Source organism: Balaenoptera acutorostrata, chromosome 14, assembly GCF_949987535.1.
Source record: "Balaenoptera acutorostrata chromosome 14, mBalAcu1.1, whole genome shotgun sequence".
NCBI classification, from domain to species: Eukaryota; Metazoa; Chordata; class Mammalia; order Artiodactyla; family Balaenopteridae; genus Balaenoptera; species Balaenoptera acutorostrata.
In genome coordinates this window covers 91,925,947-91,953,628 of record NC_080077.1, presented here as the reverse complement: position 1 = coordinate 91,953,628, position 27,682 = coordinate 91,925,947, and the positions used below count along the sequence as shown (strand labels likewise).

The 27,682-nt window shown below is 34.7% G+C and overlaps 1 protein-coding gene across 2 annotated transcripts in view; it reads right to left on the bottom strand.

Annotated features, from left to right (window-relative positions):
* Positions 1–27,682, bottom strand: part of EYS (eyes shut homolog) — a 1,775,980-nt gene that overhangs the window by 574,009 nt on the left and 1,174,289 nt on the right. For both annotated transcript variants that reach the window (XM_057527983.1, XM_057527984.1), the window contains exon 28: positions 20,686–20,798. In XM_057527983.1, coding sequence (XP_057383966.1) covers positions 20,686–20,798 — 113 coding nt within the window. The remainder of the gene's footprint in view (positions 1–20,685; positions 20,799–27,682) is intronic.

The following is a 27,682-nucleotide window of genomic DNA, read 5'->3' as shown; positions in this document are numbered from 1 at the left end:
TAAAAAATATATTTTTTTAACCATTATCACTTTATTCTCTTAAGGAATAAGACACTATGTGGGGTATTTTTTTTTGACATTCTTGGTACTTTTATAGTTATATAGGTCTGAGTTTAAATAATTTTTTCATCGATTTGTCTCTAGTGAATGAATCCTTTTTTAAAATATGCTTAGAATATTCATTTTGTCTAATGTTCTGTACTTTATTTTATAGTAATATCAAGTGGTACAATAATGATTGTAAAACAGAGCCTTTTCAGTATAAAATCTAGAAATGTTTGGGAGCTTGATGAAACATGACTAGCTTATATAAAAAAACCAAGCACCCAATCTCTGTTTCCATTTTAAATAATGGAAATAGTAAAGGTTAGTGCCAAAGCTCAATGGTTTACTAGAAGTTAAAAATATATACAAGAACCTGGAAGAAATGGACAAAGTTTTAGGAAAGCACAACCTTCCAAGACTGAACCAGGAAGAAATAGAAAATATAAACATACCAATCACAAGGACTGAAATTGAGACTATGATTAAAAATCTTCCAACAAACAAAAGCCCAGGAACAGAAGCCTTCACAGGCGAATTCTATCAAACATTTAGAGAAGAGCTAACACCTATTCTTCACAAAGTCTTCCAAAATATAGCAGAGGGAGCAACACTCCCAAACTCATTCTACAAGACCACAATCACCCTGATACGAAAACCAGACAAAGATGTCACAAAGAAAGAAAACTACAGGCCAATATCACTGATGAACATACATTCAAAAATCCTCAACAAAATACTAGCAAACAAAATCCAACAGCCCATTAAAAGGATCATACACCATGATCAAGTGGGGTTTATTCCAGGAATGCAAGGATTCTCCAATATATGCAAATCAATCAATGTGAGAAACCATATTAACAAATCGAAAGATAAAAACAATATGATCATCTCAATAAATGCAGAAAAATCTTTAGACAAATTCAACACGTGTTTATGATAAAAACCCTCCAAAAAGTAGGTATAGAGGGAACTTTCCTCAACATAATAAAGGCCATATATGAAAAACCCACAGTCAACATCATTCTCAATGGTGAAAAACTGAAACCATTTCCACTAAGATCAGGAACAAGACAAGGTTGCCCACTCTCACCACTATTATTCAACATAGTTTTGGAAGTTTTAGCCACAGCAATCAGAAAAGAAAAAGAAATAAAAGGAATCCAAATCAGAAAAGAATAAGTAAAGCTGTCACTGCTTGCAGATGACATGGTACTATACATAGAGAATCCTAAAGACACTACCAGAAAACTCCTAGAGCTAATCAATGAATTTGGTAAAGTAGCAGGATACAAAATTAATGGACAGAAATCTCTTGCATTCCTACACACTGATGATGAAAAATCTGAAACAGAAATTAAGGAAACACTCCCATTTACCATTGCAACAAAAAGAATAAAATACCTAGGAATAAACCTAACTAAGGACACAAAAGACCTGTATGCAGAAAACTGTAAGACACTGATGAAAGTTATTAAAGATGATACAGATAGATGGAGAGATAGATCATGTTCTTGGAATGGAAGAACTCAACATTGCGAAAATAACTATACTACCTAACACAATCTACAGATTCAGTGCAATCCCTATCAAGCTACCAATGGCATTTTTCACAGAAGTAGAACAAACAATTTCACCATTTGTATGGAATAAAAAGAGACCCTCAATAGCCAAAGCAATCTTGAGAAAGAAAAATGCAGTTGGAGGAATCAGGCTCCCTGACTTCAGACTGTACTACAAAGCTACAGTAATCAAGACAGTATGGTACTGGCACAAAAACAGAAATATAGATCAATGGAACAGGATAGAAAGACCAGAGATAAACCCATGCATATATGGTCACCATATTTTTGATAAAAGAGGCAAGAATATACAATGGAGAAAACACAGCCTCTTCAATAATGGTGTGGAGAAAACTGGACAGCTACATGTAAAAGAGTGAAATTAGAACACTCCCTTACACCATACACAAAAATAAACTCAAAATGGATTAAAGACCTAAATGTAAGGCCAGACATATAAAACTCTTAGAGGAAAACATAGGCAGAACACTCCATGACATAAATCACAGAAAGATCCTTTTTGACCCCCCCTCTTAGAGAAATGGAAATAAAAACAAAAATGAACAAATGAGACCTAATGAAACTTCTTTTGCACAGCAAAGGAAACCATAAACAAGGGGAAAAGACAACCCTCAGAATGGGAGAAAATATTTGCAAATTAAGCAACTGACAATGCATTAATCTCCAAAATTTACAAGTAGCTCATGCAGCTCAATATCAAAAAAGCAAACAACCCAATCCTAAAATGGGCAGAAGAGCTACGTAGACATTTATCCAAGGAAGGTATACAGATTGCCAACAAACACATGAAAGCATGCTTAACGTCACTAATCATTAGAGAAATGTAAATCAAAACTACAATGAGGGATCACATCACACTGGTCAGAATGGCCATCATTAAAAAATCTACAAACAATAAATGCTGGAGAGGGTGTGGAGAAAAGGGAACCCTCTTGCACTGTTGGTGGGAATGTAAATTGATATAGCCACTATGGAGAACATTATGGAGGTTCCTTAAAAAACTAAAAATAGAAGTACCATACAACCCAGCAATCCCACTACTGGGTATATACCCTGAGAAAACCATAATTCAAAAAGAGTCATGTACCAGAATGTTCATTGCAGCTCTATTTACAATAGCCAGGACACGGAAGCAACCTAACTGTCCACTGCCAGATGAATGGATAAAGAAGATGTGGTAATATATACAATGGAATATTACTCAGCCATAAAAAGAAATGAAATTGAGTTATTTGCAGTGAGGTGGATGGACCTAGAGTCTGTCATACAGAGTGAAGCAAGTCAGAAAGATAAAAACAAATACCATATGCTAACACATATATACAGAATCTAAAAAAAAAAAAAAAAAAAAAAAAAGGTTATGAAAAACCTAGGGGCAGGACAGGAATAAAGACATAGATGTAAAGAATGGACTTGAGGACACGGGGAAAGGCAAGGGTAAGCTGGGATGAAGTGAGAGAGTGGCATAGACTTATATACACTACCAAATGTAAAATAGCTAGCTAGTGGGAAGCAGCTGCATAGCACAGGGAGATCAACTCGGTGCTTTGTGACCACCTAGAGGGGTGGGATGGGGAGGGTGGGAGAGAGATTCAAGAGGGAGGAGATATGGGGATATAGGTAAATGTATAGCTGACTTACTATGTTATAAAGCAGAAACTAACACATCATTGTAAAGCAATTATACTCCAATCAAGATGTTAAAAAAAAAAAAAACTATATACATGGAAAGTAACATTGAAAAGCTATTTTCACGCTGTTTAATTAAATCACTGCCTTTAGCCACTCTTCCAATGACAGCTAAAAATGGACTATTAAAAGTGACAATTGTCCAGTATCTGTCACAAAATAATTTGTCTACCATTCAGAGAGTGACAACCATGTTCATGAGATATGATTTTACATATATTTTTGCAAAATATTAAAATTATGCTATATTAAATCCTTAGAATTTTATCACCTAAAAGTTTAAGCAATGCTTACTGGAATGTGAAAATAAACATATGGTATAATGAAAAGGATTGAATGCTGTATATTCTTGCTAAACATTGTAATGAATAAAATCAATTTATATCTCAGTACACTCGTCACAACAGCTAGAGAGCGGATATGCAACAAGTGAGTTGTCTTTGGAAGTTTCAATCTTTGTTATGTTAGCACTAGAGCAATGTGGAGGGTCTGACCTTTCTTGGATGTCAGGAGACAGTAATACCAGCAGCATTTATGCACCAATGGTGTGCATACATCTGCAAATGCCAATCTGTGTCTTTAGAGTGGACATCATGGCATCATTTTTATTTAAAAGGAACAAGATATCTTGAGTGTTCTCCACATCTTGCTCATGCTTAATAACAGACTTGAAAGATTACTATATTTTCACAGAGGGGCTTATATTGAACTTTTGGAGTCTCCATTGCTGGTATGAAGTAACTTCACTGAATGTTACATGGAGTCAGGATGCAAGTCTGGAAAGTTCAGCCTTGAGTCCCAAACACTTAGCAGGGACTCCAATACAAAATTTTGAATAATTGAATTAGTGAACTGATGTGTTTCCAAATGAGATATATGAATGACAAAGCATTCCAGATAAGCAGAACACCTGTGAAGAACACTGTTGTCACTGGTATATGAAACTCTGCTGCAAGAAGATATGCGAAAAGACAGTTGGAGACCCTCCAAAGAGCTGTCTCTTCCATGCGCTTTATGGACCAGCAGCTGTAAGAAGTAAACAGTGCTCAGATGTTTGCACTTGGCCACCTGCTCTTCTCGCTCTGCAAGCTTTCCTTGAATTCCTTTGTTCACTTTTATGGTTTTATCTGCTATTTTTATATTTAATATTCCCAAACATATTTTTTATTCATATCATTACTTTAAGCCACAGACTCCCTAATATAAATCTGCCTGCTGTACCTATCTAGCCAGAGGCTTATTCCCACAAGAGTATTGAGTGGAGTTCTCTTCTGTTATAACCTAAATGGAAAAAAGAGTTTGAAAAAGAATAGATACAGGTATATGCATAACTGAATCACTTTGCTGTACACCTGAAAGTAACACAACATTGTTAATCAACTATACTCCAATATAAAACAAAAATTAAAAAAAACAGAGTTCAAATCTACATGTCCAAAATGGAAATTTGCATGTTACTATTTGTATCAGACTCTCAGAGGCACCACTTCAGGTCTTCTGAGCCTCACCACTTCTAGAGACTTGGGTCAGTCTGTCCAGCCTTAGGTGCTGCTCAGCAGGATATCCCTTCCTCCCCTGGAGGACTGTCCTAAGAGGCACTCATTTATGTGGCCTCTAGGAGAGACCAGTGAGACTGAACCCTCAATCCCATTTGTTGTCGGGCAGTCTCTGGCTCGAGAGCACTTCCTCTTGTAAGCTCTGCGTCACTCTCCTCTTTTCTCTCTTCCGATCCCTGGGGTTACACGGCACAGGAGGAGCCCAGGCTGACACACCATCAACATCTGCATCTCCTCTGGTGATACTTGCTGATGCCCTCTACTGTACCCTGATACTTCAGCAAAAGCTTAGGAGCCATTCTTGGCTTCTTTTCTTCTTAATCTGCTTGACACAGTAGCTATATCTAGCTGTTGTTCCTTCTAAATAAAAGATGTGTCCATCCCTCTCTATTTCTGCAAACACTGACTTGTGTCAGGCACTCACTTTTCCTTAGATTATTGAAATAGCTTCCTATCCGGTCTTCCTAAGTCTAGTCTTATATCTTGAATTTTAGGCTCCAAACAACATACAGGGATCCAGCTGATCCACCTAAAAGCAGGTCTGAACTTGCCACCCACAGTTCCAAACCCTCCACCTACCAAACCTTCATCATCTCATTAGAGCTTACATTTTGAAGCTGGTTTCTCATGACTTTCTGTCTTGAATTTTTGCTCCAGAAACACAAAACAAGCCATTAAAAAATGCCTGTCTCTTTATCTAGGATACTTTCCCCTCTTCTTCTGCTAAACTCTCACTTCAGAAGCAAAATCAGGCATGCTTTCCTTTATAAATCATACCCATCCTTTCTCAAGCTGGGATAGATGCCTTTCTTCCGTGCAACATAAAGTTCCTTATGCATTTATATATTCATCAGGAGAATGACTCTTGGTTTTGTTTTGTTGTATCCCAGTGCCCTTATGGAATATGATATTCACCCACAGCAGGGATGCCCTTGGTATGGGAAGCCTCTACCTCCCCCCAACATTTGAAAGATGTTTTAAACTCTGAAGAAGGGAGACCAGGTAAAGTGTCTGATTCTGAGATGCCTGCTCTGACTGGATTTAGGTATTTTCCCATCTCTCCACCCCTTTCTCCTGAAAATGCACCAGACTATGCTTCCCAAGGGGCAGAAGGGGCCTGTTTTTTACATCTTTATATCTCAATACCTAGAAAAGAACCCAACCATCAGTTAAAAAGTCAATACATATTTACTGAATACATGAATGAATGAATGAATATTACAGGGCTAAAGCTCAGGCACATCTGTGGTCAGACCCAGCTGGGACCAAATAGTATTCTTAGAAACTTGACTCAGAAACTTGATTTTATATAGTCTCATAATAAGCACACAGGATTTTCTGAGGTTACCAGTTATGTATACTTGCTGAGTGGGCAGACACATTGCCAGAGTCTGCAAAAAAGGGACCTGATCATGGTAATCAGAGAGTTTCTTGAAAGGCCTGAAGGGACTGTCCACCACACCCGGCAGCATCTGCTGCAGCTGAGTACCTTCTCTGGAATTAAGGGACCAGCTGTGGTGACTCTGTGCTACTAAGCCACATCCTGTACCTACACTAAATGACTTTCCCTGTGTCTGCTGATGTCTTTCCATCAATCACAGCCACTCTCATGGCACCAAGGAAGTATTTATATAGTAATCCTCACTTTTATGATAATTGTCTGTCAATGCTTCCTCCCTCTAAGATGCTGTGACTTCCTTAATGACAGGATCTCTTTCTTTATTTATCTCAATATCCACAGCACGGCAGGAGATAAAAACATTGTAAAATCAAGGAAACTGTTTGTAGGATGGAGGAATGGTAAGACAGAGCTGGAGGGATACACTGGAACCAGATGAGCAAGGATGTCGAGGCTAAGCAGAAACACTCTGCTGTTTGTATAATCTTCACTGCTGTAACCAAGTAACCACGAACTTTCAGTGGCCTAACAACCATTCATTTTTCTTGCTTAGGGGTCTAATGCTAGTCTTCCGATTCAACGGGATTAGGGGGCAAGATTTCTCCATACACTGACTCAGGACCTTCGGATCCTTCCGTCCTGTGACTCCCCATTAGCTAGTGACTGGGAGGCTTCTGCATCCAGCCAGAAGGTGAGGGGAGAGAGAAAGTGCAGAAAAAGCTGGCCTCCTTCATATGCTTTAGTCAGTAAGTGACATAATTCATTTCTCTTCCAATTCTATTGATGAGAATGAGTTCTGGGGCACCACCTATATAAGCTACAGGCAAACATTTTTGGTAAAGAAGTAGATAGTAAATGTTTTAAGCTGTTTTTAAGGCCATACATCTCTGTCATGACTACTCAGCTTTATGGTTATAGCCTGAAAGCAGCTATATAGATAATATGTAAATGATTGGGTGTGGCTCTGTTCCAGTACAACTTTATTTATGGGCACTGAAATTTGAATTTTACTTAATTTATAAGGGACACAGAACATTATTTAAAATTTTTTTCCAACTGTTTAAAACTGTAAAAATCCTTCTTTGTGCTTGGGCCTTGTGAGGACAGGTAGGTGATGGGTGAACTTATCCTGTGGCTGCAGTTTGCTGAACTTGGACTCAGAGGCAAGGTGCCTGGAAAAGGTCGTCTCTCTCTCTCAGCAACTGCCTTTAGTCCAAGCTGGCTGACAGCTAGTGAGGTTCCCTTAGTCTGTGCCTCTGGCTACTTAACTGTCCATACGTGACCCTTTCTTCCATATAGCACATGCCCAGCCCCTTCCCAGTCTCATCCAGCTACTACATCCAGCTCAAAGTCAAGGGTTTCTGGGTGATGCCCAGTCCTTCCCGTCAGATCTGGCTGTGGCTCCTTACAGACTCAAAAACAATCGCCACTCTTAATTTGAACAGCTGCAGCAGGGAGAGGATAATGGCACTGGATGTCCCTTCAGAAGGCGAGGGGTGGGAATGCACAGAGATGATGCAAAACAGGAAGTTATCCCCGGTGACACCTCTGCTTCAGCCCTGTAGAGAGTTATTTCTTCCATTAGACTTATTCCCTGTCCATGGTGCCTGGACTGCCTCCCTGGTCGTGTCTGAACTGGGCTCTGGGCAGTATGTGTCCCTTAGTGAAGGCAGGTCTTTCACACAATGTCTCGTGCTGGGAAAACTTTGGGCGCCCTAGAGACATTTTATATTTTCAGGGTGTTTTTGGATCCAGGTTTGTGGTTTCTTGGCAGTATACTTCCATTAACATTGAGAAAGCACTACTCTATTTGTATCTGGCCTGGTCTGTGTTAGTAACAACCTGTAATGTTCTTTCCTTGTCTAATTCTCAAGCTGGTTTTATTTTTTTGTTTTCTTCTCCTCTTATATCTTTATCTCTCAACTTAATGACAGCTACCTTGAGGTCATCTGAACAGCATGCTTGAAGGAGATAGAGCATCCTCTGAATTGATCTTTGCTGAATGGCTTAGTTCTTTTATGTCTCTGATAGATCTTAATAAGCCTGTGTTGCTCTCAGAATTATATATTCTTAATTCTTTTTTTGGGGGGAGTGGTTACAGAAACAGTCAGCTTTCTATCATATGTTAGATACTTAAAGTTCTCTTCATCTAGTAAATGACAATAAATGCACTTTCTGAACATCACAGGCCAGAGATCAGACACTTTACTTCAGCTCACATCCATGGATGAGAACTAGCTCCATAATCCCACTCAAATGAAAGAAGGGGAGTGGGTGGGTTGTGGAGAGAATTGAACAAATGTGTTCTTGGCTGTGCAACTATTTCTGTGGGGCAGTTCTCTATTATGGAGGTGGTAAATGAACTGTTTTGTTGCAAAGCTGGTAGAGAATTTAACTCTTATTCTGAAAGTAATGGTAAGCACTTGGAAGACTGCCATCAATTAATAACAAAAGTAGAAATTGAAAATATGTCTAAAGTGTAGTGCAGTGTATAGAAGCTCGAGGGCCCTGAGGTATATGACATTCCCAGGCTCATCACTGTTTTGAACATAGGAGATAGTTTTTGCAGAGCCATTATTAATCATGAACACTACCATGGGTACTATTATTCATAATAATAAAACATGTTATATATTATCAGACCCTCAAATAATACCATTTGAAAAAAAGATTCCTATCAATTTCTACCAGATATATTTGTATAAGTAAAAGCTATCTACATCCATTTCATTGCAAAACTAAAAATAACTTCTTTTTCTTGAATGTTTCATTTCCCAAGTATTAAACTAGACTTTAAAATATAAATATTGATATCTTTCACTTGTCAAGGAAAGCATACAATGCACAGAGATTTGAATGAAACAGGAATAGAACATTGGGAAGTTTCTACAATGCAGAGAAATGAAAATATATTCAGTTAAAAAACCTTATGCAAAGTGAAAAAGTTAAATTCGAATAGAAATGAACCCAATTTATAGTTTAACAAAAACCTAAAAATTTCTTGTTTGTATTCTGCTCTTAAGTGTCTTTGCATCTATTTCTTCTTATTTATTTTAGTATATTATTTTGTTCATTTTGTACTGGGAAAAATAGTTTAAAAAATAAAGTTAGCACGTTTGAACTTCTCATGGAAATCATTATTCTTCTTAGATGACTATTCTCCTAGTTGATTGGAAATGCGGTCAAATAAACATATGTGAAGATGGCTAATCATAAGAGTTACCAAAATGGAAGACCTTCCTATGTCCAGGCAATGTGCTAAGTGCATTGCTTCTATACAATGTCATTCAGTCCTCATGTCAACCATTTTTATTGTCCTTATTTACAGGTAAGGAAACTGAAATACAGAGGTTAAGTAATTTTGCCAAGGTTATTTTTATAGGAAGCAGTAGAACTGAACTTTGAAACTTAGTATATCTGACATAAACTTTTCTGCCACAGAAATACACCAACTTGAGTCAAAGCCACTTTTCATAAAACCATCTAGTTAACTAGCAATTAAAAGGTTCTCTAGTCTCCATCTGTGTAACTCAACAAAGGCAATCCTTCTGGAGTTGCAGCATATTAACCATGTTTTGTGATCAAATCTGTGTAATAAGAAAAAAAAATTTACTTACTTTTAGGGAAAGAATTGCGTTTATTTGTGAAATATGACAGAACATTTAATTCCGAAAATATAGGCCTGAGACATAGTGCAGAAGTTAAAAAAAAAAAATGACATAATGAAAGTTAATTGCTCTTCTTACTATGATAGGACAATTTTAAATTGAGTTTCTAGAGTGTGAGGGATTAAGGATTCCTAGCATAATAAGATGAGGACATATTCTAGGGAGGGCACACAACTTGAAATAAGGTTGGGACTGAGGCCCAGAACAGATCTTAAGAAATACCTGAGGTGGAAATGGTCAAGGGATTTCTAAAACCAAAGATGGATAATATTCAATGTTTCATATTTCTGCCTTGTTATTCTGTTCTCTGAAATACTTGACCCCTTTTTCCCAACTTCCACCACCCTAATTTCATGTTAGCTTTTCTTTGGAAAAATCTAGGAAAAAGGATAACGTTGATTTTTAATATGAGGAGGAACAAAGGAGAAACAACAATTACAATGAAAACAATAGCTAATAATGATAAGTGCCTGCTAGGTATTTGACACTATTCTAAGAATTTTTTTAAAATGTATATTTAATCATGCATCTCTTACAGCAACACTGTGTGGCCAGCATTCTTGACATCATCACCACATAAAAATGAAGGAAGCACTAAGTCACACAGATAATATGGCACAAAACCATCTAAGGCATGGTTCTAGAGTCACTGTTCTCACCTTCCCACTTGATTGCTCTGAGATTTAGAATCAGAGTGCAAGTGACATCAGGGTGTCACTTCACTTGGGGAATGTAAGTAAAGAGAGTGTGACAAAAGCTATGCTTTTAAACATAAGTACCCTAGTGATTATGGGGAGAACAGAATTTACATATGCATGGGGATCAAGTCATTTTTAAATACATTAAAGGAAATTATGATTTCACAATGATCACTCCATTCCTGATATTTGAGGAATTGCAAGAAATATAAATATTTACACAAATGTGCAATTAAGTACCTTAGATGGTAATAAAGCCTAGATTGTTAAAAGACTTAAATTATGCACTTACTAGCTCTATTCTAATGTATCTTTAGACACAATTGCATGTCTAGTCATTGGATAACTCATCTGTGTATTCTTTTTTCCCATATGTACTCTTAAAAAACCTCTACTCATATAGATTAAAGCTACCTTGCCATTCTCGAATCAAAAGAATCCTGAAATATGTGATCAAATCCATTACAGAATTATAGAGGAGAAATCATTTAAACATATTGTGAAAGAAACTGAATATATCAGATATATCACAAAATATAAGAAATAATAAAAATTTCAGTTATAGATATAAGAACTATTCATTTTCTAAATTTATTATTAAGACCACTGGGATTATCTCGTTTTTATTTGGAGAATCCAGAAATTAAAGAAAACTTATTTCCAAGCATATATATGTATCTTTTTATTCCCAAATTCCCATATATTTACAAAATTAAAAACAAGAACAAACAAAAAAAATCTTTGATATATGGGAGTGAGTCTAGCTGTCTGAGAAAATACAAATATTTTCCAAATACGTAGTAGATCATCTCTGCACTTTCCCTGTAGAACTGTAGAATTTGATTAAAATACAGCTAAAACATTCTCCATAGTATGACTTTATGAAGCAAAGCTTCCACTATAACCTTAAATGATTTTAAATCTTAAATCTTAAATGGTTAAAATACTTGATATAGTTGATATCATCTTTAAAAAATTTTAATATATAGTCCATATAAATCTACATATTTAATATAAATTTCAATAAATTGTGTTGGGAAACTGGATGTCTACATGCAAAAGAATGAAATTGAACCCTTATCTTATACCATAAACAAAAACCAACTTAAAATGGATTAAAGACTTAACTATAAGACCTGAAACTGTAAAACTCCCAGAAAGATTTTACATAAGGAACAACTCCTTGACATTGGCCCTTGGAAATGATATTTTGGATATGATACCAAAAGCTCAAGCAACAAAAATAGCAATAAACAAAAGGAACTACATTAAAAAAAAAAAAAAAAAAAAAAAAAGGCTTCTGCACAGCAAAGGAAATAATTAACAAAAGGAAAAGGCAACATATATTGGGAGAAAATATGTGTAAACCATATAACTGATAAAGGGTTAATATCTTAAATATATAAGAAACTCATACACCTCAATAGCAAAAAAAGCAAATAATCTGATTAAAAAAATGGGCAAAGCACCCAAGTAGATATTTTCCAAAGAAGATACACAAATGGTCAACAAGCATGTGGAAACTTACTCAACATCACTACTCATAAGGAAATGCAAATCAAATCCACAATGAGATACCACCTCACACCTGTTAGGGAGCTTATTACCACAAAAACAAAAGATGACAAGTTTGGAGGAGGATTTGAAGAAATGGGAGACCTGTATACTGTTGGTGGGATTGTAACTGGCACAGCCATTATGGAAAATAATATGGAGATTCCTCAAAATACTAAAAATAGAATTACCATATGATCCGGCAATCCCTTTTCTGGGCATATACCCAAAGGAAATGAAATGAGTACCTCAAAGAGATATTTGCACCCCAATGCTCATTGAAGTAATAACTAATATATGGAAACAACCTGATGTCTGACAATGGATGAATTAATAAAGAAATTTTCATAGGTATATATAATTGATTGGAATATTATTCAGTCTTTAAAAGGAAGGAGATCCTGCCATTTATGGCAACATGCATGAAAGTGGAGGACAGTATGGTAAGTGAAATGAGCTAGCATCAAAAAGAATAAAATACCTAGGAACAAATCTACTTACCTAAGGAGGCAAAAGAGCTGTACTCCAAAAGCTACAAGATGCTGATGAAAGAAATTGAAGATGACACAGATGGAAAGATATACTGTATTCTTTGATTGGAAGAATCAATATTGTCAAAAAGACCATATTACCCAAGACAGTATACAGATTCAATGCAGTCCCTATCATATTACCAATGGCATTTTTCACAAACTAGAACAAAAAAATATATAAAATTTGTATGGAAACACAAAAGACCCCAAATAACTAAAACAATCCTGAGAAAGAAGAATGGAGCTAGAGGAGTCAGGCTCCCTGACTTCAGACTATACTACAAAGCTACAGGAATCAAAACAGTATGGTACTGGCACAAAAACAGAAATACAGATCAATGGAACAGGATAGGAAGCCCAGAAATAAAGCCACGCACTTATGGTCAATTTCTATAACAAAGGAGGTAAGACTATATGATGGAGAAAAAGCCTCTTCAGTAAGTGGTGCTGGGAAAACTGGACAGCTACGTGTAAAAAAATGAAATTAGAAAATTCTCTAACACCATAAACAAAATAAACTCGAAGTAGATCTGAGTGGACTAAGTCAGACACAGAAAGACAAATATCATATGATATTGCTTATATGTAGAATCTAAAAAAGGGTATGAATGAACTTATTTACAAAACAGATGTAGAAAACAAACTTATGGCTACCAGGGGATGGGGGGAGGGATAAATTGGGAGACTGAGATTGACATATACACAATACTATATATAAAACAGATAACTAATAAGAATCTGCTGTATAGCACAGGGAACCCTGTTCAATACTTTGTAATGGCCTATATGGGAAAGAATCTAAAAAGGAGAGGATATATGTATATGTAAAACTGATTCACTTTGCTGTACACCTGAAACTAACACAGCATTGTAAATCAAATATATTCCAAGAAAAAAAAAAAAAAAAGAAAAATCTAAGTGTAAGACTGGATACTTTAAAACTCCTAGAGGAAAATACAGGCAGAACACACTTTGATATAAATTACAGCAATATGTTTTTGAATTTTTTAAATTAGGAGTTTGGGATTAACATATACACACTACTATATATAAAATAGATAAACAACAAGGACCTACTGTATAGCACAGGGACCTATATTCAATATCTTTTAATAACCTATAATGGAAAATAATTTGAAAAAGGTTATATATATATAATATATATACACAATATATACATATAACTGAATCACTTTGCTGTATACCTGAAACTAACACAACACTGTAAATTGACTGTATTTCGATAAAAAAAGGTGAAAAAAATAAGCTATTCTCAGAAAGAAAAATATTACATGACCTCACTTATACGTGAAATCTAAAGTCAAATACACAGAAGTAGAGAGTGGAACAGTGGTTACTAGGGGTAGGTAAGTGTCGGAAGTGAGGAGATGTTGGCTAAAGGGTACAAAGCTGCAGTTATGTAGGATGAATAAGTCTAGAGATTTAATGTACAAAATGATGATGGTTGTTAATAATACTGTAGATATTTGGTGCTTCCTTTGAAACTTATTATTTTTATTTTAATAAAATATATATTTAAAGTGTACATATGATGATTTGATAAACATATATGTAGTAAAATGTTTATTATAGTCAAGCTAACTAACATATCCATCTCCTCACATAGTTACCAAATTTTTTATGATGAGAGCACCTGAAATCTACTGCAAATTTTCAGTGTTCAGTTCAGTATTATTAACTATAGTCATCTGTTATTAAACTTCGTAGTAGATATTAAAATTCTCCTATACTATTGTCCTCATCATGGGAATCAGCAACTCATGGCACGGTTCATCTACCCGAAACCATTACACTCAGCTGTCGGTCATGAAAGGTAGGCAAGTCAGGGCAGACACATTCAAAACAGAGTTCCTACACCTGTGATAGACTCAGCTTCACGTGGCAAGCTCTCATCTCTTCAGTCCCAAATGTACAAATGTACATTGAATACTAAACCACAATTTCAACTCTTCTCCATCATCTGGCCTTTACTTGTAAATGATAATCACGTCTCTAGGAAACCAAGAGTGCATCGATCTCATATCGGCACATTGTGGTGAGACAAGTATCAGACTGGTTAAAGAACTGGAGAAAATTGTAACATATTATTTCATTTTAGATCTTATTTTATTATGTTTTTGAAGATAATAAATGATAAACCTTTGGATTCCCATTTCTGAGTAATCAAATTTTTCTTTTAGATTTTGTTTTGAAGGTTCATACTGTCTACTTAAAAATGATGGTGGAGGTTTTTTTTTAAAAATAAATGACATTTTACATATTACTTAGGATGTTAAAACTATTCCTTAATCTTCTACTAATAAAACATTTAAATCAAATATGTATTTAATAGTAGGGCATTTAGATTGGTACCACAAATTTATAACAGCATGCTATGTACTATATAACTTACTCCTTTCTGAAAAGCCAATAATACTCATTTTAATGATACTAGTGGCCTGTTGAGATGATCAGTAAACAAACAGTTAAAAAGTAGAAAATGATCTCTGGTGCTTTCAGCCTTTTGTTTCTGAATCATTGCCTTTGACTTGAATACTTCTTACCATTATCATAACATACTCCTTCAGAAATAGTAATTATTTAAAAGAGAGTACAAATAAAACTTAATCCAGACTATTTAATAATATATAGAGACATTTGAGAATGCGTAGTAAAGGGTAAGATGGCTGTTTGGATATAATGCAGCTTTAAAAGTGCACAAAAATGGTATGCTGCCATAGTTATCATTTTTTCTCACTCAATATGTTATAAGATCTATCCATATTGACACATATAGGTGAATTTCATTCTTTTCAGCTGGCTTGTATTTCATCATGTTTACCATCCTTTTAAACATCCATTTCCCTGCTTTCCAATGTTTTACTATTTCTAATAAGGCTCATCAGAGTGTCACTGGATCACATCAGGGTGCCTCTCTAGGGAAGAAAACTGGAGGAGGAATAACTGATTTAGCTGTTCTTGACATCATACTACATTGGTACCTGATCCCTGAGCCTGAATGGAAGATCAAATTCATATAAGACATAAGCCAGTACATGGTGAAAAGTTCTTGCCCGAGGTATACACTATGTAGTTATTAAGAACACAGGTGAAGTAAATATAAGTTCCTATTAAAATAGACAGGAAATAGGGGCTTCCCTGGTGGCACAGTGGTTAAGAATCTGCCTGTCAATACAGGGGACACGGGTTCGAGCCCTGGTCTGGGAAGATCCCACGTGCCCCAGAGCAACTATACCCGTGCGCCACAACTACTGAGCCTGCACTCTAGAGTCCGCGCTCCACAAGAGAAGCCATGGCAATGAAAAGCCTGAGCACCACAACCAAGAGTAGCCCCTGCTCTCCTGCAACTAGAGAAAAGCCTGCTTGCAACTAGAGAAAAGCCTGCTTGCAGCACCCAATGCAGCCAAAAATAAAATAAATAATAAAAAAATAAATTAAAAAAAAAAGACAAAGCAATTTCTTTCATGTTTAAAAAAAATAGACAGGAAATAATATAACAATCTAAAGGTGAAAGGATTTGTTATATAAATAAATATAATTGTCAATTCTATCACTGGAAAAAACCTTGGTAGAAAAATTCAAGCAAACAAAAAAACAAACAACAACAACAAAATAAACAAACCCCCAAATACCATAATAGGTGAATTGATTTTCTTGTCATTGCTATGCTGAAATTTCCAGTTATTGCTGGATTTTCTTATATCACCAGTATAAAGTTGATTGCTAAGAAAGAGGTGAGGAACTAGAACATACTATTCTAAAAATTTAAGTCTTTTGGTCAATTAAAAAATGCATCAAGCAAGAGATCCACAAATTTTGGGGATATTCACTTTATGTGTGTAAGACAGGAGCTAGTATTAATTTTGGTTTTGGCTCCTCAATAACAGCATCTCAGTGTTAAAAGTAATATCAGATGCTAAGACTACAGTCCCTGTAAGAAAATTCTGAATCACCCGGAGTCCTCTACTGTAGAAACAGCCATCTGTAGAGAAGCCTTGTTGTAATGATCAGGTAAACAGAGTGCCATCAGGCTTTTTAAAGGAAAGCAGCAGTTCTCATGGGAGACCCTATAGAGTCTGGGCGACCGCAATAATTTTTCATATGGCCTGTGAGGTTAAAATATTTTTAATAATGATACTAACATGTTATTTGACTTTTTCACTGTGTTTACATTTGCACTGGTGATCCAAGAACAATGGTGGAGAAAACTGCTGATGACTAAAAATAGTAGTACCAAGTTATACTAACAGGTATAGTGTTCTCTACTAACAGTTTAAAAATCCAAATTTCACAGGAGTGTACTTGAGGCAGTGGCAAAATTATTATTTTTTAAAATTATAATTTATAAGTATATGCCTTTTTACTAATGTGTGTGAAGCAAAGGGGAGTATGCATAAAGTATACTTCTCTGCATGCTGAAGTGTGAAGGTTGTCTCCAGAAGAAGCAATTTGTGATTATTTGATTGTGAGAGCAACTAGCTGCTTCTTTTCATGGCAGACAATTTTACTTGAAAGAACTAGTATTCAAACTATGGTTATGCAATCTTAGGTATTAGGTAGACATTTTCTCAAAAACAAAATGAGACTGTCACTTCAAGGAAAACAACTAACAGTATTCATTGCCAATGATAAAAATTGAGTTTTAAGGCAAATATTAGAATTTTGGAAAAATCTAAAATGCACCCTTTTGCACTTGACAGCTTTATAATACTTAAAGACACTCTGGTGAGATTAGAGGGGATATTCACAGATAAGATTTTTCAGTATTTTATATTGATATGTGTTGACATTTGGGTTACCTGAATAACTCAAGGAACCAATATTTTTCTGGACATAGTACAAAATTGTGCATGGGTACAAGATTCATTCAAAATGCAAGATAAAACAATGGATTTTCATTTACAGAATATGAAAAGTTCACTGATTGGGTTTTACATTTCACATTGCAACTAATGTTTAACAATCTATAACTTACCAAGTTTTGGTGTAATATCAAAGATGAATATTCCCAGTTGCTTGAAAAGGCTACTTAAGTACCCCTATTATTTCCAAGTACATATCTATGTGAAGACTGAATTTCTTCAGCTACTTCAACAGAACAGTTACTGGACAGACTGAATGCAGAAACATATATCAAAATCCAGTATCTTCATTAAACTAGACATTAAAGATATTTGCAAGAAATGTGAAATCACCAATCTTCTCATTATTTTTATTTGTTGATTTGGTAAGTGTATTTATTTTTCATAAAAACATATTATTTGAGGTTATGTAGCAAATTTATCTTTTCATTTTATGAGTTAAATAATAAATATATTTAAAACTCTTCTGTTTTCATTTCTAGTATGGTAAATATTGATAAATAATTCCATGTAAAAAAACTTTTTGCAGTCAAAATAATTTTTAAGAGTGCAAAGACCAAAATGTTTGAGAATCACTTGGTACAGTGAATCTAAAAGGAATTTCATAATAAAAATTTGTTTGAAGAAATAATCATAGTAGGATCACAAAATATTTTATACTGCACATCTTTGAGCATCTACTATTCGAGGCCCTGGGGAAACAGGAGTGGAAGAGGCCTGTAGAGTCCATGCCTGCAAGGAGCTCAGGTTATAGTAAGGGAGCCATCAAGGAAACTTATGATCAAATGAAAACTACATTCAAATAGTGGCATCTCTCATAAAAATAAAAAACAAATTATGGAAATAAAGAGTGACTAGGAGACATGCATGGGAGGTCACTCCATTTTCGGAGGTCTAGGAAGGCCTCTCTGATCAGGTCATAAATGTTGAGAAGCAGCCAGACTGGTGAAGAAGGGCTTGGGGAGATGATGCAGGGGCTTCTGGAGAAAGGACTAGAGGGCAACTTTCTGGAAATGGTGGAAAATTTGGCAAAGAAGACCAGCCTCACTGAACTTTAAACAGAGAAGACAGTCCAATTTTATCTTCTTTATAATTATGAGGGAAAGGTTACTTTTCTGATTTTACAGAGAAGATTGAGGAATCAGGCAAATTTAAACCTTACTCAGTGTCATACAGCCAATAATTTAGAGAATTAGGCTTTGAAAACTATTACAAACCAATCCAATATAATAGCTCTCTTAGGAGAAGTGGTCTTAAATAAAATAAAGTGGTGGTAGTAGTTGGTGAGAGGGACAGTGTAAATGTCCAGAGAAATTTAATAGTCTCCACTTTCTCTAACTCTAAACACAAGTAAAGTGCCTTTTATATGTTCACAGTTGTGTTGGATATTGTAGGGAGGGATAATATCACTTCATATTTTTTAAAAAACCAATATCACAAAATGGAGGTCAAACGACCAAATGGCATTGGATGTAAACAAAATAGGTCCTCTAGAGAAGAAAGAACAAGAAAAGACAAGGTTAAGAATTCCCTTGCACATAGCTGAGATCACACAATTTTTGGTTTTGTTTTATACTCATTTTTTTAACATCTTTATTAGAGTATAATTGCTTTACAATGGTGTGTCACTTTCTGCTTTATAACAAAGTGAATCAGTTATACATATATGTATGTCCCCATATCTCTTCCCTCTTGCATCTCCCTCCCTCCCACCTTCCCTATCCAACCCCTCTAGGTGGTCACAAAACACCGAGCTGATGTCCCTGTGCTATGGGGCTTTTATACTCATTCTTAAAACAAAAGTTAAATGCGCCCTACTTTCCCAAAATTAAAAAAGCAGTTTGCTTATCAAATTGCTAAATTAACAGATTATTATATAAATTATAGAAAGATTCTATCATTTTCAATGAATTTGCTACCTAGTGACTGCCCTTAATTCATTTAACTATAAGTTAACAGATCATAGTATTTCACACAGAGGCAGAGAGCAAAGGATTTCAGAGTTAAATATTAGGAAATACTGCTAACTGCAAACCATTTAAAAATGGAGATAGACTTTCAACATAAATTAGGAATAAATGGTAAAATATAAGGACTTACTGGTGTTGGATTTATATTAAATTTTCTAGAACTTATTCAGTGTGAATTTGTAAGATATTAGGTTTTCATTTGATTAAAAACAAAACAAGCAAACCAAAAAGCTTGATATCATAGGTGCCACATAAATATTTAAATGTATTAGCCAAAGAGGAAACAATGAGGAATGAGTTATCCTTTTACCTTCTGAAGTATTTCCTTAATTTTTGAATATACACAATTTCCCCCTACCAGTGAAGGAAATATTTGGCTATATTCAAATATGTAATGTTCTTATAGCCTTCTGTTTTTATTTTTCTTAAAGCACTCTTCATTTGTATATGTTAATTTGAATATTTCATCAATATCTCCTCTACTACACTATAAACTCCTTAAGGACAGTCACTGTGTGACTGTTTGTTCACCTTAAACCATAGTGAATAGTAGAATTTCAATATTTCAAAAAATTTTAGTAGAATATATCAGTGTGTTTCTTCAGTTGACAAACAGGCTTTTATGCTGTCCTGCTCCACCACCCTCTGCCCCACAGGTAGAGATTTCTGTATCCAGAAGCAGATTGTCTGAAAGGAATGTCACCAATAATGAAAATTTAAGCACAATGACAACTTTTTGAGAGTAATATTTTAGAATTAAACACTACCCTAAACAATACACCACATACATGACTGTCAGTGTGCTTATATTTGAAATGCTCTGAGAGATGATGTTTTCTGATCATATTTAACTGATCATTTGTTGGTAGATATGCTGAATCTTATACAGCACAAAGCAGAAACTCATTATAAATAAATGGTCCAACTTAATTGGGATGTAGCTTAAAAATGCTATAGTCTGTAAAGAAAGTAACATAAAATGTAAAAGTGGAAGAGAAAGCAAAATGAAGAAAATATATTCTAGTCCTGATTAGATGATTTCAAATGGATATGGTACTTTTGGAGTGGTTATTTGAACAAGTATTTGAGAAATCATTAGTAGTGTCTTACCTGCAACTGTCAATGTGAATTTTTTTCACTGCCTTGGAAGGGATGAAAGATCCCCAGTTATTGATTTCTATAACTTCTATGCAGCCAGTAAAATTCTCAACTGGTCCAGAAATCTGAGAGGGAGGAAGGGAAGGAGGGAGAGAGAAGAAGAGAGGCAGATAGAGAAAGAGAGAGAGTGTAATTTATATTATTTCTACAATGTATTATTCTTGCTGCAAACTAGTCAGAGAGTACAATCAGATTGGGGGGTCTGATTTGATTTATTCAATATATTGGTAGAAATTAATACAACTCTTTCATAAATATTATTCTAAAAATTAGTAGGAAAGATTACCATTTTAGTCAAAAATTACTTGGAATCTGTATCTTATTATGGTATGAATTACACAAAGTCACTCATAGGAATAAAGAAAACATTTTCATTGTTTATTGGAACATAGGAAAAAAGCCGATACACTCATCCTATCCATCAAGAAGTTACACTCTTCCATCTTTTGCCTCTGTTCCTTGTACTTTTTCTTTTGACATTAGTTACCTTATCCCATCCACAGCTATGGAACAGCAAGAAAAATTTCTCTTTCCAGGGGCAAAGGAAACACAGAATAAGCTACAAATATTTGTCACATCCTGTAGCCCTGATGCATTCTGCATGCCTTTTGTGTTCAGTTGTATGACTTATCCTTTTTGGAATAATTTGTGCAAAAAAAGATATCCAGAAAGATTGCCAAAGGGCCAAGAGCAAAAAGAGAAAATGACTTTGGAAAGCATTCATTTTGATGAACAAATATAACCTCTTAAACAGACATGACTTCTCCTTGTATTCACTGTGAATATGCAGTACGACACCAGTAATTATATGTCTATATAAATGTACATTATGTTAAAAAAAGAAATTAGAAAAACTAAAAGGATTCAATAGTTAGAAATGAGTATTTATTTCAGGTTCTGTCTTCTGTTTCTCACTATTATTAAAAAATTCAAGCTAAGATGGAGCAAATCATGACCAGGGCAATCATTGAATTTAGACACTGAAAAATAAGTTGTCCACCTTGATTTTTGAATTACTAATATACACTGCTCACATTCTCAAGACTTGGCTTCTCATTGAGTGTAACATCAGAAAGAAAGAAAAAGAAAGTAAACAAGAAATCAAGAAAGAAAAAGAAAAACATAGATGGGAGGAAGGAAAGCGAGAAAAAAGAGAGAGAAAAAGAAAAGAAAGAAGGGAAGAGAAAGAAAGCAAGCTTTTGACTTGTATAAACATTTTTTGGGTGAATGTATTTTATTTCATCCTTTAACTTGAGTCTTAGTTTTAAAACTCTTAAACATTTTCTTCCTCTTTCTGATGTAGGCTCAAATATACCGCAAATCCTCTCAGCAAGTAACACTCTCTCAAGCGTAAAAAGTGACTGAATTAGAAAACAAAACAGTATTTCAAAAAGAAGTCAGCTGATAACAAGGAAAATAGAAACATTTGGCTCTTACATACTGCAGAAGGGAATATATTCATTTGTAATTGTTAGCTTAAAGGTTTTATGGGCCTCATGAATGGTTTTGTTTATCAAATTTAATTTTTTATTTTTATCTCAGTTATACATGAAGCTTGCTTTTAAAATTTAAAATAAAGTTTACATATACTACTCCTGAAACATCATAAACATGTGAATTAGTAAAGTTTAAATTAAAAACTGAAAAAAAATTGATCTTAGAAAAATGCTTTTGATTGTAATGATTGTGAATGTTAAACTTTATTTTGAAAAAGCTAAGCAATGGCATGATTTCAGTGCATATTTAAGTAGATATTTTTCTCTATTCATGAAGATCTACATTATTTATGATAATGAAGAGTACAAAGAAAGTTTTAGCTTTAAAAATAAATATGAAGCCACTAGAGAGCTATACAAAATGTTCTGAAAGAAAATGATTCTGATTATTCTATTGAGAAACTTCTTGGAATTCTATGATTCAGTCTCATTCACGTTAATTAAAAATAAATATTAACTTATTCATCTTGGTCTTTTAAAATAGCAAGAAAAATTTCCATGGCCTTTAAACTTGAACAAATTCAAAATTCTTTCATTTCTTATTTATTAATAAACTCACAACTCTCCAATTCTCTCACACATTAACTTCTGGCCGTCTTGTTTAGAAAGAGTTATTTGGTCTTCAAATTCTCACATAAGTCTTTTTCACTTTGAATATGAAAATTTTATTTTGCAAAAAACATAAGTCAAATGTATACCCAGAAATACTAAATCTAAATACTAATCTCCAATCACATGCATTTTAGATAATTTCTAGTGTTGAGAATTTTTTTCCTTTGAATTTGATTAACATATAGTAATCTGGCTAGTTAGGTTTCCAGGACAAAAGTAATATGGAAATGTAATGTGCATAATTGATGTGAGCAGTTACAATGTAACAATATATAATAGATTCATTAAGGACAAGAAATACTGAATCACTTAGATTATAGAAATGGTAATTTGGCATGTTACCTTTCTTCCAAAGAGAAATTTTTTTTAAATTTTATTTATTTATTTATGGCTGTGTTGGGTCTTCGTTTCTATGCAAGGGCTTTCTCTAGTTGCGGCAACTGGGGGCCACTCTTCATCGCAGTGCACGGGCCTCTCACTATCGCAGCCTCACTTGTTGCAGAGCACAGGCTCCAGACGCACAGCCTCAGCAATTGTGGTTCACGGGCCTAGTCGCTCCGTGGCATGTGGTATCTTCCCAGACCAGGGCTTGAACCCGTGTCCCCTGCATTGTCAGGCAGATTCTCAACCACTGCGCCACCAGGGAAGCCCCGATTATAGAAATGGTAATTTTGCATGTTACCTTTTTCCAAAGAGAAAAATTTTTATACTCACATATACTCCTGCAATTTCTCGAATCCAGTTCTTATTTTTATTCAAGACAAATAATGAAATTATGACTCCCAGTTATTTCTAAACAGTGTAAAATGGCAATGTGGTATGCCATCACACTGAATCAGGAATATGATTCATGGTACTGACCAGTAATAGCAGAGTTCTCTTTATTTTTTTCCTTTCAAACTTGTGCTGTCTCAAAATTAGTATATCTTCAATATATTATCATTTTTCTACCTCCATATTAACAGAAGGATATTTAATTGTATCTCTGGCATTTCCTGGCCTTTCCTCTCACTCCTTTAAAGAGAGTTGAAGTCAGGAATTTTCCATACTGTATAAACAAGGCTTCATGTTAATATTCAATAGCAGATACACAAAGTTCAGTTAGGGGACTCACATGGCTATAGTTTAGACTGTATACAATCTTCTAAATTTACAAATAAACACTTTTAAGCACAAATATACCATATGATTTTTTAAATTATTTTTTAAATGCCTAAATATTTAATGTTATGTTAAAAAAGTTGTAAAAATGAGGGGAGTGCTCATTTTTTTCTTGTCCTGACTTAGTACACACACAATTACTTAAGTATATGGATTCTTGGTTAACCTGCTATTAAGTGGTAATATTAATGACTAGTTTCCTATATTCCTAATCAGTAGTTTATAACTTTCAATTTACATTATGTCGCTTATGTTTTTAAATGATTCTCCAGTGCACCTACTGTAAATAATTTGGCCAAATTCAAATGACCTTTTAGATTAGTGGACTTTAAAAAGCAATAAATTTGGTTTGGAAGCAATTGAGAAATAGTCAATTGGTATTACAAAAACAACTCCAATAGTTTACTCTTTACTTTAGATTGTTTTATCAATTACTCTATTTCTTTGCTTTTAATAAGAAGGTCTTAGGTACACTATAGTAATTTGATATATTTTTGAGAAATTTTAAAAATAGAGATTCTTTAAAGCTGACAATACTAGTAGATGAAATCAATGGTTTTCCTACTGTGTGACCTGAGGAGCCAAAGTATAGGTCAAATATTATATTTCTATTTTTAAGATTTCTACATGTTTCTTTAATAGAGTTGATTTTTTTTGTGATTATATTTCTACTTGATTTTTTTTAACCTTCATTATATATGTATATTTTTTATTTATTTATTTTTTAACACCTGTATTGGAGTATAATTGCTTTACAATGGTGTGTTAGTTTCTGCTTTATAACAAAGTGAATCAGTTATACATATACATATTTTCCCATATCTCTTCCCTCTTCTGTCTCCCTCCCTCCCATCCTCCCTATTCCACCCCTCTAGATGGTCACAAACACTGAGCTGATCTCCCTGTGCTATGCCGCTGCTTCCCACTAGCTATCTATTTTACGTTTGGTACTGTATATATGTTCATGCCACTCTCTCACTTTGTCCAAGCTTACCCTTCCCCCTCCCCATATCTTCAACTCCATTCTCTAGTAGGTCTGTGTCTTTATTCCCGTCTTGCCCCTAGGTTCTTCATTACCTTTTTTTTTTTTTTTTTTCTTAGATTCCATATATATGTGTTAGCATACAGTATTTGTTTTTCTGTTTCTGACTTACTTCACTCTGTATGACAGACTCTAAGTCTATCCACCTCACTACAAATAACTCAATTTAGTTTCCTTTTATGGCTGAGTAATACTCCATTGTATATATGTGCCACATCTTCTTTATCCATTCATCTGTCGATGGACACTTAGGTTGCTTCCATGTCCTGGCTATTGTAAATAGAGCTGCAATGAACATGTGGTACATGACTCTTTTTGAATTATGTTTTTCACAGGGTATATGCCCAGTAGTGGGATTGCTGGGTCGTATGGTAGTTCTGTTTTAAGGAACCTCCATAATGTTCTCCATAGTGGCTGTATCAATTTACATTCCCACCAACAGTGCAAGAGGGTTCCCTTTTCTCCACACCCTCTCCAGCATTTACTGTTTGTAGATTTTTTGATGATGGTCATTCTGACCGGTGTGAGATGATATCTTATTGAAGTTTTGATTTGCATTTCTCTAATGATTAATGATGTTGAGCATTCTTTCATGTGTTTGTTGGCAATCTGTATATCTTCTTTGGAGAAATGTCTATTTAGGTCTTCTGCCCATTATTGGATTGGGTTGTTTGTCTTTTTGATATTGAGCTGCATGAGTTGCTTGTATATTTTGGAGATTAATCCTTTGTCAGTTGTTTCATTTGAAAATATTTTCTCCCATTCGGAGGGTAGTCTTTTCGTCTTGTTTATGGTTTCCTTTGCTGTGCAAAAGCTTTTAAGTTTCATTAGGTCCCATTTGTTTAGTTTTGTTTTTATTTCCGTTTCTCTAAGAGGTGGGTCAAAAAGAATCTTGCTGTGATTTATGTCATAGACTGTTCTGCCTATGTTTTCCTCTAAGAGTTTGATAGTGTCTGGAATTACATTTAGGTCTTTAATCCATTTTGAGTTTACTTTTGTGTATGGTGTTAGGGAGTGTTTTAATTTCATACTTTTACATGTAACTGTCCAGTTTTCCCATCACCACTTATTGAAGAGGCTGTCTTTTCTCCGCAGTATATTCTTGCCTCCCTTATCAAAGATAAGGTGACCATATGTGCTTGGGTTTATCTCTGGGATTTCTATCCTGTTCCATTGATCTATATTTCTGTTTTTGTGCCAGTACCATACTGTCTTGATTACTGTAACTTTGTAGTATAGTCTGAAGTCAAAGAGCTGGATTCCGCCAGCTCCGTTTTTCTTACTCAAGATTGCTTTGGCTATTTGGGGTCTTTTGCGTTTCCATACAAATTGTGAAATTTTTTGTTCTAGTTCTGTGATAAATGCCAGTGGTAGTTTGATAGGGATTGCACTGAATATGTTGATTGCTTTGGGTAGTAGAGTCATTTCCACAATGTTGATTCTTCCAATTCAAGAACATGGTATATCTCTCCATCTAATTGTATCATCATTAATTTTTTTCATCAGTGTCTTATAATTTTCTGCATACAGGTGTTTTGTCACCTTAGGTAAGTTTATTCCTAGGTATTTTATTCTTTTTGATACAGTGGTAAATGGACATGTTTTCTTAATTTCACTTTCAGATTTTTCATCATTAGTGTATAGGAATGCAAGAGATTTCTGTGCATTAATTTTGTATCCTGCTACTTTACCAAATTCATTGATTAGCTCTAGTAGTTTTCTGGTAACATCTTTAGAATTCTCTATGTATAGTATCATGTCATCTGTAAACAGTGACACCCTTACTTCTTCTTTTCTGATTTGGATTCCTTTTATTTCTTTTTCTTCTCTGATTGCCATGGCTAAAACTTCCAAAACTATGTTGAATAATAGTGGTGAGAGTGGGCATCCTTGTCTTGTTCCTGATTTTAGTGGAAATGTTTTCAGTTTTTCACCATTGAGAATGATGTTGGCTGTGGGTTTGTCATATATGGCTTTTATTATGTTGAGGAAAGTTCCCTCTATGCCTACTTTCTGCAGGGTTTATATCATAAATGGGTGTTGAATTTTGTCAAAAGCTTTCTCTGCATCTATTGAGATGATCATATGATTTTTTTTTCTCCTTCAATTTGTTAATATGGTGTATCATGTTGATTGATTTGCATATATTGAAGAATCCCTGCATTCCTGGGATAAACCCCACTTGATCATGGTGTATGATACCTTTAATGTGCTATTGGATTCTGTTTGCTAGTATGTTGATGAGGATTTTTGCACCTATGTTCATCAGTGATATTGGCCTGTAGTTTTCTTTCTTTTTCTGGTTTTGGTATCAGGGTGATTGTGACCTCATAGAATGAGTTTGGGAGTGTTCCTCCCTCTGCTATATTTTGGAAGAGTTTGAGAAGGATAGGTGTTAGCTCTTCTATAAATGTTTGGTAGAATTCACCTATGAAGGCAACTGGTCCTGGGCTTTTTTTGGAAGATTTTTAATCACAGTTTCAATTTCAGTGCTTGTGATTGGTCTGTTCATATTTTCTATTTCTTCCTGGTTCAGTCTCAGAAGGTTGTGCATTTCTAAGACTTTGTCTATTTCTTCCAGGTTGTACATTTTATTGGCATAGCGTTACTTGTAGTAATCTCTCATGATCCTTTCCAT